General features: G+C 33.2%; 1 protein-coding gene across 2 annotated transcripts in view; it reads right to left on the bottom strand.

Annotated features, from left to right (window-relative positions):
• LOC118203984 (protein singed-like) overlaps nucleotides 1-20,351 on the bottom strand; it is a 139,210-nt gene that overhangs the window by 20,248 nt on the left and 98,611 nt on the right. For both annotated transcript variants that reach the window (XM_085810749.1, XM_085810750.1), the window contains exons 4-5: nucleotides 8,328-8,484; nucleotides 2,333-2,634 (exon numbers count right to left, since the gene is read on the bottom strand). In XM_085810749.1, the coding sequence (XP_085666875.1) occupies nucleotides 2,333-2,634; nucleotides 8,328-8,484 (459 nt within the window). The remainder of the gene's footprint in view (nucleotides 1-2,332; nucleotides 2,635-8,327; nucleotides 8,485-20,351) is intronic.

Genomic DNA, 20,351 nt, shown 5'->3' with positions numbered 1-20,351 from the left:
CTTCAAGATATTTAAAAGTTATTCACCATAATAATCCGTAGTTGTTCTGGTGAGCAACAGACCATTGGACTGCTTCTTTATAAAGGTCCTTATGATACACACCCAGACGATTATGGATCTCTGTATCCAAATGGTTCTTCCGGCTGAAAATTAGCTCCACGTAGATGTTCCTTCAGAAAAGTAATGACAGCAAAAGCGAAATTGCAATGTGGAGTTTGTTTGAGGTTTCTTAGTAAGCTTATAGAGACATTAGGTATTTTTTGGAAGCAGGAGTCATATGGTCACTTTACTTAACCTGTTCCGCCAAACTAAGTTAATGGCACTACAGGGTTAGGAAGTCATCCTAGTCATTGCTAGCAATCTGACGGTTAGGCCGCCTTTCTACATTTTACATTAATCTGTAGTTTCTTGGATATAATTATTTTCATTCACTTGCTTCATTATCTCTAAGATGCCCTTGTTGCAGTAATAGTCCGTGAACAGTCCGTGAAGCAGGAGTCATGAAAAATGAGCAGCGCCTTCACCGGAAATCGAACCACGGACCTCTAGAATACGCGCCCAGCATGCAGACCACTATACCGCAAAGGCACGCTGAGAAGGTAGGAGAAATACCTTATATACCCCCTTTTTAAAAGGCGGGTGGGGTTTTAGGGGACCCATTCGTCAAATCCTGGGTATGGAGAATCATCATCCACCACCCTTTTAGTTCGGGCGCCACTGTAGAGACATTAGGTATTTTTTAGAGGCAGAAGTCATGAAAATGAGCTAAGCCTTCGCCGGGAATCGAACCACGGACCTTTGAAATACGCGCCCAGCATGCAGACCACTACACCACGAAGGCACGCTAAGAAGAAGGCGGAAGAAATGCCTTATAAGGTAATACATTTTCGCATTTGGTTATTAATTATTTCATGTGTATTGTGCCGCGAGGTGTTCATCGCCTTGCAAATTCCTTCTGCTTTCATAGTTATGGTAATTTTGGACTACATGTTGCACTACACTGTTTTCTATAATTCTTCTTTACCCCTGAATTTTCATAGTCCACACCCACCAGTAACTTGTATTTTCTAATATCATCAATTTGAAATGCCATTTTTTTTAGATCTTTCTATTCTCTGAAGACAGATATCGCATTTGCTTTCCTTATTTTCTCTTTTAAGGAATGCTAACTTCCACGAGTGCATAACTTTTCATAAGCACAATATCGTTGTTCGACTGCAAGTCCTCATTGTGTAATGAAAGGTTGCTTGAAGCTTCAGTGTAAGAAATCAAAATTTTGTATTTTGGCATAACGAAGCGAAAGCACGAAATGAACATAACGCCATTTGGCAAAGAGGAAACCATCAAATGTACAAGACGCTATTTTCCGACCAGAAGAAAATGTTCCCTAGGAGAAGGGCACATCCTATATTTAACTGATTTCTCCGCTTTTAAGGAGATGCTTAAAAATTATTGATGTTTTATTTTAATTTCGTTAATTGACATTTAGAATTCACTGGGAGTTCAGGAAGATTATAAATATGTGCAAGATAATCCTTCTGTGATTGAATGTCTTTTAATTAGTAAGATCTAAAATTTTGTTAATCTAAGCAGGGTTCAATTTTTAGAATTAGCAGTGCTGGAGTCCTATGGATGGCCACTAGGAATGTTAAATAAAAATAAATAAATAAAGTAATGAATAATTAAAATTAAATGAAATGTAAAGATACAAAATTAATAATTAACGGCAAATCCTGAACTAAAAATAAACATACTTGAGTTCATTTTATCTGAAGCTCCGATTTATGATGTTATAAAAAAACTGAGAATACTGGAGCCAGGCCTTTGCCTGAATTTAAGCCTTGAATGTGAAAGTTTCTTTTATGCTTAAAAGTTATATGACTATGGCTAGTGTAAGCCATAGTATGAACAACTTTCATATTTTAGACAGACCTGGTCACTGTAATCAATTGCCAACTACTATTTGTTGACAAAAGGTGTCAACCTCCGTTAACCAAGGCAGGTTCGGTGATAATTATATTTTTAATTAATAAATAGGAAAACTCAAATACCTCTTTGCCATTGACAGAGCATGCTAAATATCTTATAGGGATGGTGTCTGAGCTGTAAGAAAATGATCTTCATGTGGTATATGACACATTTGCAGTACACTTAAAAGCGTTGAAAGAAAATCTGCTATTCTTGAATACTACAGTACTATAGTTGAAATTTCAAATTTAGATGAATGTTCAGTTTTTTACTTTTATATCTAATTAAAAAGTCACGCGTTAAATTTTATTCACAATTTATTTGTAATTACGCTTAAATAATCCTTTTATTAAAAACCAGTTACCTTTAAAGAAGCATAGACCTTTCTCGTCCCTCTCGACAGTTATGGTTTCGTACGCCGCTTTGTTGCACTCAAGTTTAGGATTAGAGAGACTCTTGTAGCCCACGAACCCTTGTTCGCACTTCAAGACAAGACTTGGTCTGTTGATGAGGTAAAAATAGAAGCGGGCCTCATCTTGAACTCCTTGTTCTCCATTAGCATAAAGGTGGCCGCTCTTCTTTGCAACTACGTATTTCCCGTTGTTGGCCACGAAGCTGACGCTACCGTCTTCTTGCCATTCCAGGCTGAAGAGACTATTTGCTGAACTAAAAAGAAAAAAATATATGTTTGTAATGAAGCAGGCACTCGTTGTAACGAAAAAAACTTAGATATAATGATGTAGAAATATTGATAGCTCAGATACTTAGACTGTTGATCCATACTGAAGAGCATCGTGACAGCCGGGTCAGATTAAATATTCATTTTTATTTCATTAAACATTTTGCTGTCACAAGCAAATTCGCATACGAACCAAGTCAGAGAATACTCAACTAGCAACAGAAATATGTTTGGGTTATCAAGTGATCGTTTAATTCTTCAAAAGTTGCCGTTATTTTCTACTACGTAATCCATACTTCAGTGATCTTCTAACTTCAATCCGCTCGCGACTGCAGAATAATTGGTGTTTTCCCTAGGCAAGCACTCATCTAATATCAAATTATTTGTAGCGACCTACATCACAATTAAGACCAAAAAAACTGAAACTAACCGAAATGGGTTTGTTAAAACTTTTTTATGCAGTCTACTAATTTGTTTCATATTAACCTTTTTTTGGGGGGTCTTTTTAGTTTTGTTATTAAGCATCGTTTTCTTTATACTTATGTCACATATAGTTCAACAATAAAATAACAAATTTTTTAAAAGCTGAATAGCAGCATATGTTTAGAATTTCCACTGCAGTGTTATGTGCTTCACTTTATTTTTTAAATACCACGTTCTTCGCACTTACGCCGCGTAAAATTCAATTACCGCGGCAAAATCACAAAATATTTAAAAACAGCATATCTTTACATATCTTTAGAATTCTTCATAGAGTGTTGGAAATTGACATACATTTTTAATAGTCTCTATATTATTCCTTTAAAAATCAAAAAAAAATCTTTGTAGACCTCTGAGGTGCTCACACATTTTCTCCGAGGAAAGATCTAAATCTAAATTCCAGAAAGGAGAAAGGGAATTTAATAACAACTTCCTCCAAAAGAAAACGACAAAACCGCGCCTTAATTTTGCTCTTTCACGCGTTAAGTAATGGAGTCTCATCCCCCATTGTTTTTTTTTTTTTCGTAACGGTGGTTGAATGACTGACCTAGAGGGTGAATGGCCGCCGGAGACAAGCGTCGATACCTCTTAGACAGCTATGTTTATAAATAGACTAATAATTCGATTAGGCGAAACTTAACTGCAGATATACCGCGAATCGCACAGTCTTTCGGTTTCTAAAAAAATTCGTGCTGAGCGAATTCATGTTATACAAAACAAACTCGATAATCTGGAATCTATTATCCGTTTTAAAGGCCCGTTTCCACTGCTGCGTATGCGTTTGCGGTGCGTTAAAATCGTCAGTTTCTACTGCGCAGTAAGACAGATCGACCGACAGAAATTTACTTTTAAATCCCGTATACTGTCGAGCTGACTTTGTGAGTATGTTTTCCGGGCACACTGGGATGTGATATTAAGCATTAAATGCAAATTTAACTGTGCTTAATTTGAAAGCAAATGTTAGAAATATAGGTCATATTATTTTGAAATATGATAGGATCATACTGCTTTGGAATAAAACAGAAGTCCAACAGTATGAGAATTCAAGGAGAAAGAAGGCAAGAACACGAAATAAGAGATCTCTTGTTGAGAAATTCCATTGTATGTGGGGGCTCACTGGTAGACGGCCAATTTAATTTTTAAACAAATGAATGCGAACTATTGAGAGATATGAAGTGTCAAAGGAGAAAAAAAAGCAAATATTCGTATCGAACCACCGAGTCTGCTCGCGTTGGATTATGTAAAAAAAAAAAAAAAAAAAAAAAAAAAAAAAAAACATGCACATAGTTTAAGGTTAATCCAACGTTCTGTGCATGTATGTTTTTTCGGGAACTGATAACAATTCTTTGGTTCTTGCGTTTTAATCAATGTATCAAAAATTAATTTTTCTATTTCATTTCCCTTCTATTGAATTTAGACCACTGCATTAATGTGTGTAGAAATCACTCGACTGACCGATTAAGCCCTTGACTATATATAATACCCTGTCTATGCAATTATCTTTCTTTTTCTTTTCCTGCTTTTCATTCTAAACTGCCAAACTTTTCATAATATTATGAATATCCACTGTGAGCCATACAAGCCTAAAAAATTAAATCTTTATTTATCGAAACCATTGTCTTGTCTATCAGCGGAGTTTTATATATCTGCTGCAATCACGATGTTCAGAATTAATTTTAAGCTGACTGATATTACCTAAATAATTCTGAATAATTTATTCTGTTAGTCGAGATACGATAATCATTATTTCTCGCTTCTCAATTCTATATGAATTCTAGAAGAAACTACTAATTAAAGGAAAGTTAATTTTTATATGGAGTTGATTTTTTTTATTTCGTTTATAAATTGTATATTCTCCTTTTCAAGAATTATAAAGGGCGTTCCGCTCAAAAGTAATAAGCTAGAAAAATTTGGCGAAAACTTGGTAACTGATACCACACTTTTTTCTTTCCTTGATAAGTTTCTTGAACATGGTAGCCCAATCCTTTGAATGCCAAGACCATCTGACATCATCTTTTCAGTTTTTCTTTTTCTGGAACTTTGTGATACTGTAAAAGGTCAAAACTTAATAATTTATACTGTAAAAGGTCAAAACGTTCATGATTAGCTCTTCTGAATTTAAATTATTATTTTCGCTATCTTGATCATGTAACATTATCCTCCCCTTTGATTTTTTCCTGTCTTTATAAGAAAATTCATGTTGCAGAAATTCAAGGCATACATAGAGCGGGTTTTTTTTTTTTTTTTTTTTGTTGTTGTTGTTTGTTTTGTTTGTTGCTGAAGTAGTTTGGCGTGAGAGTGACTATCGACTAGAAATTATGTGTAAGATGATAATAGTCGAAAGTATAATAATATTATGTAATAAATATTATGAGTTACACTGCTAAAATATGTAAATGCGTAATAAATTCAAGCGTGTTGTTTTCAAGCAGCAGCATATACATTTGAATTTTGAGTACATTTGAATGGTACAAAGTGTAGTTTTTTTAGCATACATATTTCCTTATAAAGAAGATGAAAACATCCTTCTTCTCTAGTAAAAATCTTTCGGAATTTTTAGTACTAGAAATTTTTTAGTACAAGACTTTTTAGTACTAGAAAACAAACCTGAAGTGGAATTAACACAGTTAGTAGCCATATTTGACTTCAGCAAGAATTCTAGATTCAAACTCTTTTCAAATGCTACCACTTTTTTTCAGATTGGCAAGACTGCTGAAATCACAGTAACAAGGAAAGAGAAGATGGAAAAATGCTTCAAGGAAGTACATGCAAACTATTCTGAAGTGGGCAATTTTCGTAGCACAATTGAAAATATACTTGTCCATTTATTGTTACTTATTTTCAAGAACATTTTCCTGTGAATTTATGCGATTTATACGCAACAGCTATAGGGATAGATTTACAGATCACGTACTACACAGGAAAATCATTCTGTTAAAAGAACTCTTAAAATAATGTTATCTTAATAAATTTTTCAAACTAGTTTTTTTTTTCAAACTAGATAAAGCTTTAACAGAACTGCTGTGCTTCTTTCCTCTGTGAAGGACTTATATATCCCTTTCATATATAGAAATTATCTGAAAATATAGAAAAGAAGAAAAAGAGAGTCTTCGAGAAAGGAGCAATCTCAAAAATCAATTTCAGATCAGCTTGAAACATGGTAAAATTAATCATAGACTGACTCCTATTTTATGGGAAACTGTATAAGGTACTTCTCCCGCCTTCTTAGCATACCTTCGTGTTGTAATGGTCAGCACGCTCGGCGTGTATTCGAGAGTCCTATGGTTCGAGTCCGTGTTGCTCATTTTTCATCTCTCCTGCTTCGAAATAACCTAATGTCTCTATAACTGTTCTTCGCGGGAGAGGGATATGAGATATTTTTTCTTCAAAGAACAAAAATATTTTACTTAGCATCTTGGAGATGCTAATTCAAATAGGAGAAATAAAATAAATAAAAACGTCGTAATAAATGTACAGCCGTTTATTGATTTTTGTGTTGTTCGATAGATGGTAGGCTATTTTATTTTGAGTTATTTTTTCGCGTATTTCGATCTTAAATTATAATTTTAAATATGAAACTGGCATGTTTCTTTGCTGAATCACTGAAGCGCGCCAGAAACCCTGAATCTTCAAAATCTTTGTTTAGGAAGGGGGGATGGCATGGTCTTGATTTTGATAAAAATCCAGCTATGATCTCTACACAATAATTCTCACATATTCATCTCATAGAATATGAATACTATCTTTCACTGTAGTGTAAAATATCAGAATATAAATAAGAAAATACCAATAAGCGAAAGCAGGGGGAAAAAAACCCTCAGATTTATAGGTTTATATAGTGATGACGATATACCAACATCAGCGTCATAAACTAACAATGATGATGTCGGATCAACAAAGACAACAAGAAACCTTGCCTTCAAAAACAACAAAAGAATGATTTCAAGTATTTCTTTTTCTTTTCCCTATTCGTTTTTTAAATAAGAATCAAAAGCTATTAACAAAATGTGAAATGAGCGAGCTAATATGCAGAGAAGAATGCATTCGGATTTATATATTTTTTATCTATAGTTAGTGAAAAACAATGATGCAGATGAAAAACCTTCCCATTATTGACACAGTCTAGTGAATTAACTATCTGTAGCCTTATTTCAGGAATTAGATAAGACTAAAACCTTGCGTTTTTTTTTTTTCCAAATGTTATTCTCATTGCATCATTAACAACTGCCATTCAAACGTGTAACAATTAAGGAAAAAATCCTAATTTTTTTACTTAGCTTTTCTAACGGGTATGAAATTTTGACGAAAAAAAAGCTTCCATATGCATTTTTGCGTTAAGAAAATCTTTAAAAACGATAAATATTACACAATGAAAATGAATACTGTATAATAACATTATCAGCTTTGATTCTTTTCTAATAATAAAATTATGAGGTATAATTTTTAAAATACTTGCACAATTTTATAATATGTTATGCAACTAAATTCCATTATCCCTTAATAGTTTTAAATAAACTGTTAATAATATATTGAATAATTAATAAGTTACGATTATTCGAAATATTAATGATGACATGTTAATTATTTAGCATTGTTTTCAGTTCTTTGAAGAATAACGCTGGGTAACGTACAAACTTTATTCCATGCACAATACCTGTAATATTGGCCCATATGGGTAAGATGGCTTTTTCTCCTTAATTAGCATCTCCAAGGGATATCTATCTTGCATATAAAATTTAACATCTAAGAAATAAATTCAGACAGTTTATCACCAATTTCTTAATTAACAATTATTTAGTTTATTCCAAAGGATGTTTTGTTGTCTTGAAGCTAATTATCATTCTCATACAGCATCTTCAAGATATCAAGCTTATATATGGGAGGCTATCCTATATGCAACCTTTCTTCGTTTTGTGGAACAACTTCATTTCTTATATGGTGTTGTCTTATATTAAGGCAAATGTATTTTTTAATTATAAAACTAACACATGCATTATGCAATGTTAACGCAAAATTGATGACCAGATGTATGCACTTATATTCCATGCAATGATTTTTAAGTTCTGGCAGTTTTTCTAATGTAAAAGGCGAATATCACTACCGGTTCCTTATATCCCTTCCTTGAATGCAAAAATAACAGTTAGCAATCAGTAATGAAGCATGCAACTTATGGGAATTAACAAAAAAGTGTGATCCTTACCCTTTGTCAGCATTAGCCTGGATTCCCGAGCTGCTTTGTAGGCTCCAGTATTTATCTTGCATAGTACGGATGCACCATCGCTTACTAGCGCTGTCGAACTCCAACTGGAAAATCTCATGGTCTGATATTTCGTCCTGATTAGCAGTCACATCCACACCTAGAACGGATACAATTTCTATAGCGTATTTTTAACTTGAAACAATAAACACACATACGTTTATACAAAATTTTCCTCTAACGATAGGCGTGGAAATTTGTTTCTAGAAGATAAAAAAAAAACCTAAATTAATTTAACTTATTTTAATTGAATATTGGCAAAGAACACAACAGCTTTTGGCCTAACGGCAAAAATGGCTTTGTGGAGAGCTACGCTGCACATAGGGTAAAGCATAAAGATGCCCAAGCAATCAGCGCATTCCATTGCATTCTAACCCAAGTCGAATATTAGTGTTCAGGTGTCTAACACTGATCGGTGTAGTGGTTAGCGACCTTGGCTGTTGCACTGAAGGGCTCAGGTTCGAATCCTCAGAGAAAGTGTGGATGTTAAGAAATGTGTAGTATCTGTACGACATGGGGGGCACTTTAAATACACAGAGAGCAGAAAGTTCTCCCTTGTGGTTTGATAATGGGAAAGAGAGGTGGGCAGACCACTGGACCGTCCCACAGGGTGTGCTTCGTCAAATTGGGGGGGGATTGCATAGTTACAGCGGTGGAACTACACCTGTACGATCAAAGAGGAAATTCTGTTGTTTCGCGCTCTTCTACCTGTTTCTCTTTCACCCATTTGGCCAATGGTTGGAGCGAAAGCTCTTAAAATCTGCTTGTCTGCAGGATATGCCATGAATTTGTTTACAAGACACAGGTCCCATAGCTGCTAGGATTGGGAATGGTACAAATTCGATAACAGAATGAGTAACCTAATTGACAAAGCAACAGATCCTTTCTTCCCAGTTGTCTTCTCTGCAGAAATCAAGAATTTTAAAAGTCGAGCTACAGGTGGTGTTAGACCTGGGCCCAGACTTTGTGAAAGCATCCGTGTTACTTCTCAAGGACGTATGCAGTGCCCTGGAGATGAATTATTCAGGTACCATGATGCTGGATTTTACAACACATTTATATTTATGAATTTAATTAATCCAAGGCTGCCGCCAGAAATTTGAGTAAATTATGAACCTGAACGAGAAATTCATCAGCAAGTTCCGCTTTGTTCGGTGATTTAACTGTCTAACCTGCATCTCACAGCAAAATAACTACCAATAACTATCGGTTACTATCCATTTTAAATTTCAAGGCTATGTCTTAAAGAGAATCAGCGGTACAAAATGGTATTTACAAAGAATTTATCTGCAGGTAAAAAGCAGTAATGAAATTTGTGTAATATTTTCACATTGTCAGTGAGTTTTACAGCAAATTTATTCATTATTGAAAAATGGGAAATCAGTGTTAATTTATAACGCAATAATTACATAGTTGTCAGAAAGCAGATAAATAAATAACTAAATAAAACGGGACAGAATGCAACGTAAAGCGAAATACTTATCATTAGAAAAGTATCTACTCGATGTTTTGACACGAAATCACTGCCAAGAACATAATTTCTTTCTAACTAGATGACAGAAAATAACTTATTATTCGAAAAGTTAGTAGTAGTTTGCTGAAACCTACTATTAAAGTTTTTCTTTGCAGAAACGCCCATAAGAAGTCTTTCTCTCAGAAGTTGGAGGTCATTCTGTGGCGGTGGAAGAACTAAGTAAAACAAAATAACATTTCAGAACTATGCGACAAAAGAACGGAAGCCCAAGTACACGCGAGAGCAACGGAGAGTACAAGGCTCCCGCCGAAATATTAAAAAAAGAATCTTTTCAGATAATAGAAGAGATAAAAATCTACATTCTCTGATGGAGTAAGAGGTTCTTGGGGGGAACAATTCGAAAATCCAGTTCAGTCGTCACGCGTGGTACGATGAAGGTCGAATGAAAATCGGGGCCATTTCCTTCGGCTGATCCCTTTAACTTAAAAACACATACAAAAAAGGACTGATTTTGCAAGAAATTTACTTTGTTCAGTTATTCGTTATTACGTAGCTAATGATAATTTATGTGTTTCTTTTATTTTTTAAAGGGGGGCTCCAAAACATTTTATTTGATAATTTCTTTACTTTTTTAGTCGTTAACTAGATGAACTAAGATTTTCCTAACTTTTGTTTTTTAAATATTCTGCTTTATTACAACTTACGGGAAATATATATTGTTATCATTTAAAAATTGCAAAGAGTTTCTGTTGTTGTTATTGGTGCTGTCTAACGTATATACGAGCTAGTTTTCCATAGAAAATCCTGCACAAAGGCGTCTTTTTCCTTAGGCAGATAGCCCACGACTGTTTTACCATAATTAAATAAATCAACCAATCTAGAATTCATTGACCACGTTCCGGGCATCAGGTTCTTGAATTATGTACTTTTAAAAATATCAGTTTATATTCAAAAATTACTGTGGGAAAACTATCTATAAAAATCCTCTAATTGCACAAAACGTTTTTCAAAAGAGGAATAACATTCATAAATGCAGTTTCCATTTCAATCGTTTATACATCACGAAAACATGAAGTCAGAGCAGTTTAGAAAATTGCAGAAGACTCTTTAGCTGCAGCATACAGGGGAAAAACTCCATTAGAAGACAAATACAAAATTTCTGACTTTATCCGATTCAGACGATAAAAAACAGGATTTTATGGTTAATCTTTGAATTATGGTAACTTGGCAATTTTTTGGCGAAAATTTGGTGACCAACCCTGCTACAGACACCTGCTAGTTTTTTTTGGACGCTATTTTGTTTTCACGAAGTAAAGCCATGTTTTTTTTTTTTTTTTTTTTTTTTTTTTTTTTTTTTTTTTTAAACTCAACATGTTTTTTCAACAATCTGCTAGCCGAATTACGCTTATGCTAGAACTTTTATGGAACAAAAGTGCTTAATCATGACGAAGATTAGGTCCGAAATTGGGAGAAAGTGCAGAATCGCCCACTGCTTGCCGCGTTTTTAAGAACTGCACATACACGGTATCATCCATGTACACGTCGACCTATTTTCACTTAAAAAAACATCTCAGAATTGCACAAAAATGGCATTGCGCACACTCTTGACTTTATCCATGTACACTGTTAAAGTCCTAGCCAGTATACCATATTCCAAAGATTAGCCGATTTTATTTCAGAAGAGGGATAATTAACTCCATAGAAAAATTCTCTGAAGTATGTACTTAATATACGTTACATACCATATAAAAAGTAAAATACTTTTGAATGGTCGTAAGGAATTTGTTTAAAATTATACTATCCAAAAATGTAAGACATATTAAATGCAAGTTTAACTCTTAAATTTGTGTCTATGAATAATTTTATTTGCTAAATTACTGAATCAGCGAAGCAAACATAAGAGACTCGATTAACGCTAGTTTACGGGCATTTTTAGGCCAAAAGGCGTTAGCCCAGAAGGGCTTGCGTCGATTCACTTTTCAAACTGAAATATTATCGCCCTGTATTATATTTAAAGGAACTAATGAAGAATCTGCATGAATGCATTGAATGTTTCTCGTATTGTGAAGAAACAACGGTACTTAGAGACATCAAAGTTTGAATAACGTAGTCCTCCAACCGAACATGGACACCTGGAAGCCCGACTATTGAATTTCGAATTTGTTTTATTACCTATTTAAAATTTTGTAAAACTTTAATGAATTTGTTATTAACAAACTTAACGGTTTTAAAGCGAGCGATGGCAAAACTGTACCCCCCCGGAAAAAAAAAAAAAAAAAACCATTTTTATCTTCGGCGTGCAATATTGTGTATCGGAAATTCTAAAGATATGCTGTTTTGCTAAATAATTTGCAATATTGCTGTTGAATTGAATTTTATGTGTTTTAAGTGCGAAAAACATGATATTTAATCAATAAAGACAACACACAAAACATTAAAAAATCTGAAAATATAATAAAATCTATAATATAAAATCGTAATATAAAATCTGAAAGCTTTCAGATTTTTTTCTTTTATTTTTCTTTTATTTTTTTTTAATTTTTTATTTTGTACTATATTTATAGACACCTGTAAAATTGGAACCACACACCCCAACGGCTAGTTATTTGAAAAGTGAAACGGATAACAAAAGCGACTCGACCCAAAAGTTATGTTCAAGAATAACAGCAACACCGAGCTAAATGTATGGCAACACTTAACAGTATATCGGGAATTCTAATGATGTTGCTGTTGGATTTTATATGACGTAAGAGCGAAGAATGCGGCATCTATTAATAAAGTTAAAAAGATAAGAAAAACGTTTTGTTAGCAGAAGTGAGTTCTAGAGAGATAAATTCTGAGCTCAAAGAGAGCACAACAAAACTTAGCAAGCCCTCCGGCAGGACGTTAAAATCTGAATAATTTTTTCCTTATTTAATCAGGAAATATTCTTGTTTTGAATGCTGATTTAATTTTGATAATGAAATGATCTTACTCTTCAAATTAAACTGCTTGCAAATACAGATAAATTGTTGAGAGTGTTCCCTGTTAACTACAATACGAGTTATTCCCTTTCTTGTGATTATTTTAATTGCAGTCAGGTTAACTGTAGACGTAATACCTGATATTACTCCGGTGAATCGAGAGTCTACTGCAATTATTCAACAGCATTTGAACTAAGACTACTATACATAAAGTTAATTCTTTCAAACTAATTCATGTGTAATTTTTAGTTATTTGCTTATTTAAATGATTAGTTTTTCTTGCGAAGCAAAATAAAAATTCACTTATACCTTAGCTAACGTATCAAGAACAACTTCGTTATCCACACGTGTATTTTTATGCACAGCTAGAAAAACCAAATCCACTGAATAGGGATTTAGATGTTATATTGTTCAACTACTACTTCAGCTGGCTAAAATTTGAAACCGTTTTTTTCAGCGTGGTAACAGAAGGGCTAAAGACCTAATACTTTTAAAGGAATGTAAGTAATCCATAAATAAATCGCGTCATTTATACTTAGATGACTTCAATAGTAGCTTGAGAAATATTTTTTTTACGAATCTACTTTTCTGACAAGAAAGAATGTTCATTCTGAACTGTTACATTATAACCCCAAATGTAATACTTGTTTTCAGTTGTGACAGAAAATTCTTGTTAAATAATTTTAGTAGAAAGCACGGCAAAAAATGTTTTTTTTTTTTTTTTTTCCCATGAAATTGGACGAGACATATTTTAGAGCCTTACCTTTTTATTAATTTACATTTTAACAATTGAAATAAGGGTTATTGTTTTTATTTCACAAACTTCGTGTGATGGTGAAATAAAATGTGTTTCTGCTTCACTTGCAGGAAAGCTTTAAGCATGTGCGCAAGCGATCCATTGCTTTGAAAAATTATTTTTTTCCCCTTTAAATGAATTCAAAAGTTTTCAAAAGCTGTTAATTTATGATGGAATAATATCATAAAATGTGTTTTTCTATACTTTTTATTATTTACTGTACCTTTTATCATTACAACGTTGAGCAAATCTTTTTAAACGTACGGTTTTATACCCTGTGTCTTACATTTCTAAGGATAAATTCTTAAACCAGGAATGTCTAACTATTTTGACTAAGTAAATTTCAGGTGCTCAGCTGAACCTAATTCAAATTTTTATTTTATTAATTTATTAAACATTTAGAGGAAATTTATTTTAGGATAGCCTATTGTTTTCAGTTTGTGGGTTTGGTATCCTTTTCTTTATTAAATGAGTGCACGTCTCCATGTGGCGCTAATTTACGAAGAAATAGCGCAACAAATTTCTTTTTTCTACCATTTGGCTCTGGCATTTTGAACAGCACGTTTTAAGTATGCCTAATTATTCTATAATTTTAATTCCCCATGGGACGAATCCTTAGTAAGATTAGCCCAACTACTTAGCTTAAAATTGTTTCAGTTGTTAAGAAGAAATTTGCATACAAAAATCAAATTGCAGTTTCTATTCAACCTCGTGATTTTTGTAATTTGTAATTTATAAAATTTTTGAAATTTTTTTAGCAAACTCATCTAGATGTCAATGTGTAATCTTGAGTTTTCAGATTGAAATTTTATATTTTCTGAGCTTTAGGAGCAAGGACGCAAAGCCCTATCTTTGCATTTTTCTAAATATGCCTAAAATGAACATATAAGTTAGCAAAATAAAAATACTGAATTTAGCCTTCCAGTGTACACGTGTTTTTTTAATATGCAGTTTGATAGTGATTACTTAGATCAATGTAAACGGAAGAGTACTGGTTGTCAACAGTGCTTGCGTTTTATTTATTGTTACTCAAAGCTCTTCACACTTCGATACTCGCACTACTCGGGACATAATTCAAAGGTCCAACTTCAAGCTCTGTCAACAATCCAGAAAAGTCTTCCCTGTCCCATGTTGTACAGTAGTCATGCCCGGTAGCAGATGTCAAAGAAGATGGTAGTTAATAGCTTCCCGTCATTTCTACAAAAGTAACGGTCCAACCGTTCCAAATGCTTAGTTGACCATGAAGTTTAAAAACACAGAGCTAAAAAATGGAAAAGTTTACCAGCCCCTTGTCAACTGAAATAGTACTTGTTCACGAATAAACAGCAAGAACAACGAGAAGCGACTGCGACATAAACCGCGTGACAGGCTAGGTCAGGCCTCTTTCGCTGACGGATGTATTCTGTCATTTGTCATGAATTCGGTATTTTCCGCTGGACAAACGGTTTTTCTGACACAGACTCCGTTCCAGATAGTGAGGCAACTAATTTCGTGACAGCAGACATCTCGTGCATTCTAATAAGTTGGTTGGAAGATTCTGGTCATAACTCATTGTTTCTTTCAATCGGGCAAACTGCGGATGTAATTGAGAGAAAAAGACAACAAATGAAATTTAAAACACAGTATGCCGCTTTGCAGATCTCGGGCATTGATAAGCATAGTCTTATTCTCTTTGATTATGTCTGGAATTCATCCATTAGATTAGCTCAGATTGAAGTTTAAATTCAAACAGATACTGTTTGCAAATAACTGACTAAAACAAATACTGTTTGCAAATAACTGACTTCGAATACACTTTAAATTAAATAAGCGCAAGTGTAGATAGTAGTGCATAATCCCTTTTACTTTGAATATACTACTGATATATTTTCATTTAATTCTCTTTATTATACACATTATCGTTTACTATAACAATGTCTCTTAATTTATTATTGCAATATAGGCGTACCATTTTGCTAAAGTTCGCTTTACACCATTTCATTTTTATACAAGATGTACATAAAACCTATTTTCGCAACCTGAATGAGATCTAAAATGCATTTTTGAGCTTAAGAAAAAAACCACAAAAAATGAAAACAGCATTCAGCCGTTGTTTTACATGGCGTCTGAAGAAATTTATGATTTGTAATTATGAGAATACACACAGTTCTAGAGAAGTTTTGCAGGATGTTTTGAGAACCTAAGAAGAACTGTACTAAATATTTTATGGAGCCAAACATAATGCCAAATTTCAAGTCTTTAACATCAGCCATTGAAAATGACAAGCTTATGTACGCCTACCTCGATGAGAAATCTCAATATGGCAGATAAAGATAAAAGCTGTAGAAAGGTACGATTTTTAATTGCGAAACTGTATACAGGCTTAGAGTAGTTTTACAGGATGTTCTGAGACCCTGTGTTGAAATGTACAGCAGGAAAAACCATTAAGTGGTTAAAGATATTATTGCATTTAAAGCTTTGAACACTTCCAACGGCAATTCATAAATTTTGATCTTGTCCATGTCATCTCAAACTTCTTTAAATGACAAATGCAGAAGATACAAGGTATTTAAGTATATTTTTTATGACAGTAAGAGACTGATTCTTGATAAATCATTACTTTTGATGGTAATCAATTTATTCTAGGATTGATTAATTTATTGGTTTTGCGCAACATGCACTTAAAACCAGTTAAATGTAATAATGAGTTCTAGAATACCACACTGACATTCGAAACCACATCAAATCGATTAGCGTTACGTATAGAAGAATAGTGCTTTTTCCTGAGAACATTTGTTAACATAAATGAGGAACGAAATGAAACTTTCGAAGCGTTTCTACTATCGAGCCAAAGATTCTCTGTGTGTGCAATCATGCATTGCTTTAACTGATGCATTTAGCACTTAATAGAGATTAAAGCGTAAGAAGTCATTTTACGCTTTTTTTATGAAACATAAAAGCCAATGCAAGAGGGTCAATGCAATAACAGTGCTCCTCAGATTAAAAGTGCAATCTTCTTTTATTATCTTTCCCATTAATAAAATGATCAAAAAAGTCTCTTGTTATTTTAGTTGCATTAAGTCATCCCATGTTTAACACAAAGAACGATGAGAAAGAAAGCAAATAAAAAATATGTCACATAAAAATAAAGTATAAAATTAGAACACCGGTTTTTAAACTTTATGAGTGCGAGGCCCCTTTCACATGATGTGAATTTTACCAGTTCCGTAATCCTTAATTTATTTTTATTACACTTTTTGGAGTGAAATTAAATAATAAATTAAGTTTTCTATTCACGGACTCCCAGATATTAACGGGCCATAAGTAACAGCGCACGATAATAGCCTGAATTTACAAACAACTCTTTAACTAGTCGCAAAGTATGAAAGCAGTTATTCAGTAGTATTACTTAATGGACACCAATGCATGATTTCAAACAATTATTGACATATCTAAATACCCCTCATTGTAAATTTCATAAGTCGAGTGTTGCGTTATTTATACAGCACTCAGGGGCTATCGACATCTGAAGAGATATATTCATTAAGGCTTTACTTACAAAAACTAGCTGTTATTCATATTTAACAATGAGAAAAATCACGTTACTCTGAGCTAGGAGTTCTCAAAACTTTTAAGTTATACCATATAAATAAGAATAAAAATGTATGTACCAACATGTACCAATAAATGCACCAAAAGAAGCACTATTTTACATTCATTTTGAACATTAATTTAAATCATTAATATAAAAATTGTATTTCAAAAAATAACGCAATGTACCACTAGTAATTCATTTACTATAGTTTGAGAAACTTTGCTGCAAGCGGTAAATAGTGCGATGTGATATGCGTAAGACAACTGAACAGATTTAGATGATTGAATGGATTTATCAGATTTAGGTAAAGCATACAGACGCCATAGAAAGCATGTCTTTGGAAAGGATTTTATGATGAAAAGCTGTTTCTATCCATGGTACACATCGAGAAAACAATAAAAGCTCCCGTTAGCCAAAATTTGAACCCAGATCAAACTACTAGCGATCAGTTGGTCTTCTCTGCTCGGTCGATTTTGAGTTCTGTAGGTAAGAGGACTAGTATAAAGATAGAAATAGATTCCTATCTCCATGCTACAAGCAACTAGACAGAGGATACCACTGCTTGCTAGAGAGAAATACAAAATTAAATGAAGGACAAAGGTATAGTCGGAACTTTGCATCTTACACAACAATTTCATACCTGCCAAGTCCATTCACCAACTGTTCTCAAGCTTTTCAGAAGAAGTATAAATTGGTGATCTCTTCTTAAAAAGACAAATTAATGTCAATCCTTACTGAAGCATTCCTTGCAGTCCACAAAGCAATTTCAGAGCTTCAGATATTCTATGTACTTTCAGATGTGGATGTTAAAGGTCCAGTAACAACACACTTATTATTATTTTTTTTTACTTTCAGTACCATATATTTAATAAATTAAATGAGTTATTCAATATTTTTCTATAAAATAATTTCGGTTAGTGTTAGTGTAAGTCTTTCTTATACCCCGAGTAGGTCGAAGTAGGCTAAGATGGTTTGGATGGAAGCATTTTTAGTTTAAGAACTAGTTTATGAAGACTATAATCATTTAAATCCAAGTGCACTTGTATTTTAAGAAATACGTGATTTCACACTTCGAAAATTTAACAAGTTTTAACAGAAGAAAAATTATAAAAACGTTTAACATTATAGGATTAGATTTGGTCAACAGATAACATTACGTTTTAAAGCATGTGAAAATAAAGAAAGTAGAGCGAATTTCTGCTAGAAAAAAAAGAGAATAATCTGCAGCTGCATCTCATGAACTCGGGAACAACACACGAGAACAAGGTAATAACAACGCCTCCAGTTTTATTTTTTTATAACTTTATTCCATTTTCTCTGAAATTTTCTTGCTGTCTTTCATAATAACGAAATAAATCTTCTTCCTTATTTTTTCCAGAACTTTTGCACGCTACATAGTTTAAAGCGAGATGACTGTTCTTTACTTGAATATTTGCATCATTTTCCTAGAATAATGTGAAGGCAGAAACTTCCATAATTTTCCAAACTCGAGTAAGATTACCTGTATAACGGCACACACGGTTTAATTCGTACAATCACTTCAACGAACAGTTCCATAGCGATCAGATTTTTATCAAGTCGAAAGGAATTTTACGCAAGTTAAAAAAATTACATGCCGAAATTTTTATTATGTTATATAGCACGTATTAGAAAACAAGCAACCCCTGTTATAATGCTTCTCGATATATCACGATTTCAGATATTACGAGAATAGTGCCATATAAATAATAACAGTTTGGAATAAGAAAACAACGATTCTTCAAGTGTTAAAACGCCTTCTTGAAATCAGAAAATACATTGATGAAATGACGTGAAGGCTGAAAATTGTATAATTATTTATCGCCAAATATTAAATTTTATAATGAAATATACAGATCAAGGAACAACTGAAAAATTGGAAATGTTAATACTATTTTCTACGGCAACTTATTTACAAATTGTATGTCGAATAGCGATTTAATGTGAGATCCAGGTTTGCATCTTCTTAAGTCGGAAGTAGACAAATCTACCTGCGCTCTTAATACAAGTAACGACAAGCAGAAATACAGCTGGCTTCTTGTAATTTTAATTGAAAATGATAAAGCATACAAAAACTATCTACCTAAGAGGAGACATTTCCAAGACTTTTCAAGGAAAACTGGTTCATATTTACGTTTTATGCATAGAAGAAACACAAAAAACCCCACACAGCTAATAAGGTAGTTGGAATTCGAATCCGGATCGACTTATCAGTGTTCAGCGATCTTATCGACTAGACTACTGATGGGTAGACAGAATATTGATAAAATATTCATTTATGCGAAAGGATCTTAACTTTAAAGTTTTTCATTCCAGAAAACATTTACTTGTAGTAATTCTACTAAATCTATAAACACCTAATAAAATTCAAACGTCGAAAATTAATTATTTAATACAGGATAGTTTGTATGATTCTACGCAACTTTAAATGCTAACTCGTAGATGACTTATCGTTCTGTAGTAAATTCCAAGGGGAGTAATCCAAACTCAGATGATAGTTTAAAATAAGCTTTTTTTCTAACTCTTTAGCCTGATATGTTAATAATAATAATAGTAGAAGTAAAAAATAATAATAAATAAAAAGGTCAGAACACAATCTTTGCAGTTTGCGGGAAATCTAAACAAATGTTTAAGCAAAGGTTTTTACTCTCATTAAGGAAGGACATCTGCGAAGTATCAGTATAAAATTGTTCAATATTATGTTCAATAAATATTAAATACAATATTGGAAATCCAAAAACGAAAAACGCTTGGATGTGCCCATTTTTGGAGAATCAGAGGGCTAAATTTCGTAGACTTGAGCCTTTCCATTTCTGCGAAAGATACACACAAAAGAACAAATTCTATCTTATTAGTATTATCATAGATATATGTTTCGTTTCTAAAGAAATTACTGTCGATAACTAATTTATTTAATATTTGTCGTTTCCTGTTGTAGAAATACAATAGCGTTTGATTTATGCATAATCGACTACAAAGAAATGACGGTCGTATCTGAATATAGGTCCCTGTTCATTCCAAAACAGGCAATAAAACGTATTCCCCGAATGATCAAACCTTTCATGGTGTGGAAAGCAAAAAAAGAGAAACAGAAAGAAAGAGGTTCCTTCTGCTTTCATGGCAGACTGGTCCACACTGTTGA

This window comes from Stegodyphus dumicola, chromosome 2 (assembly GCF_044657685.1).
Source record: "Stegodyphus dumicola isolate Sdum_Otavi_A_Nest chromosome 2, ASM4465768v1".
Lineage (NCBI taxonomy): Eukaryota > Metazoa > Arthropoda > Arachnida > Araneae > Eresidae > Stegodyphus > Stegodyphus dumicola.
Note: the sequence above shows the minus strand (reverse complement) of the source record. Positions and strands in the feature narration are given on the sequence as shown.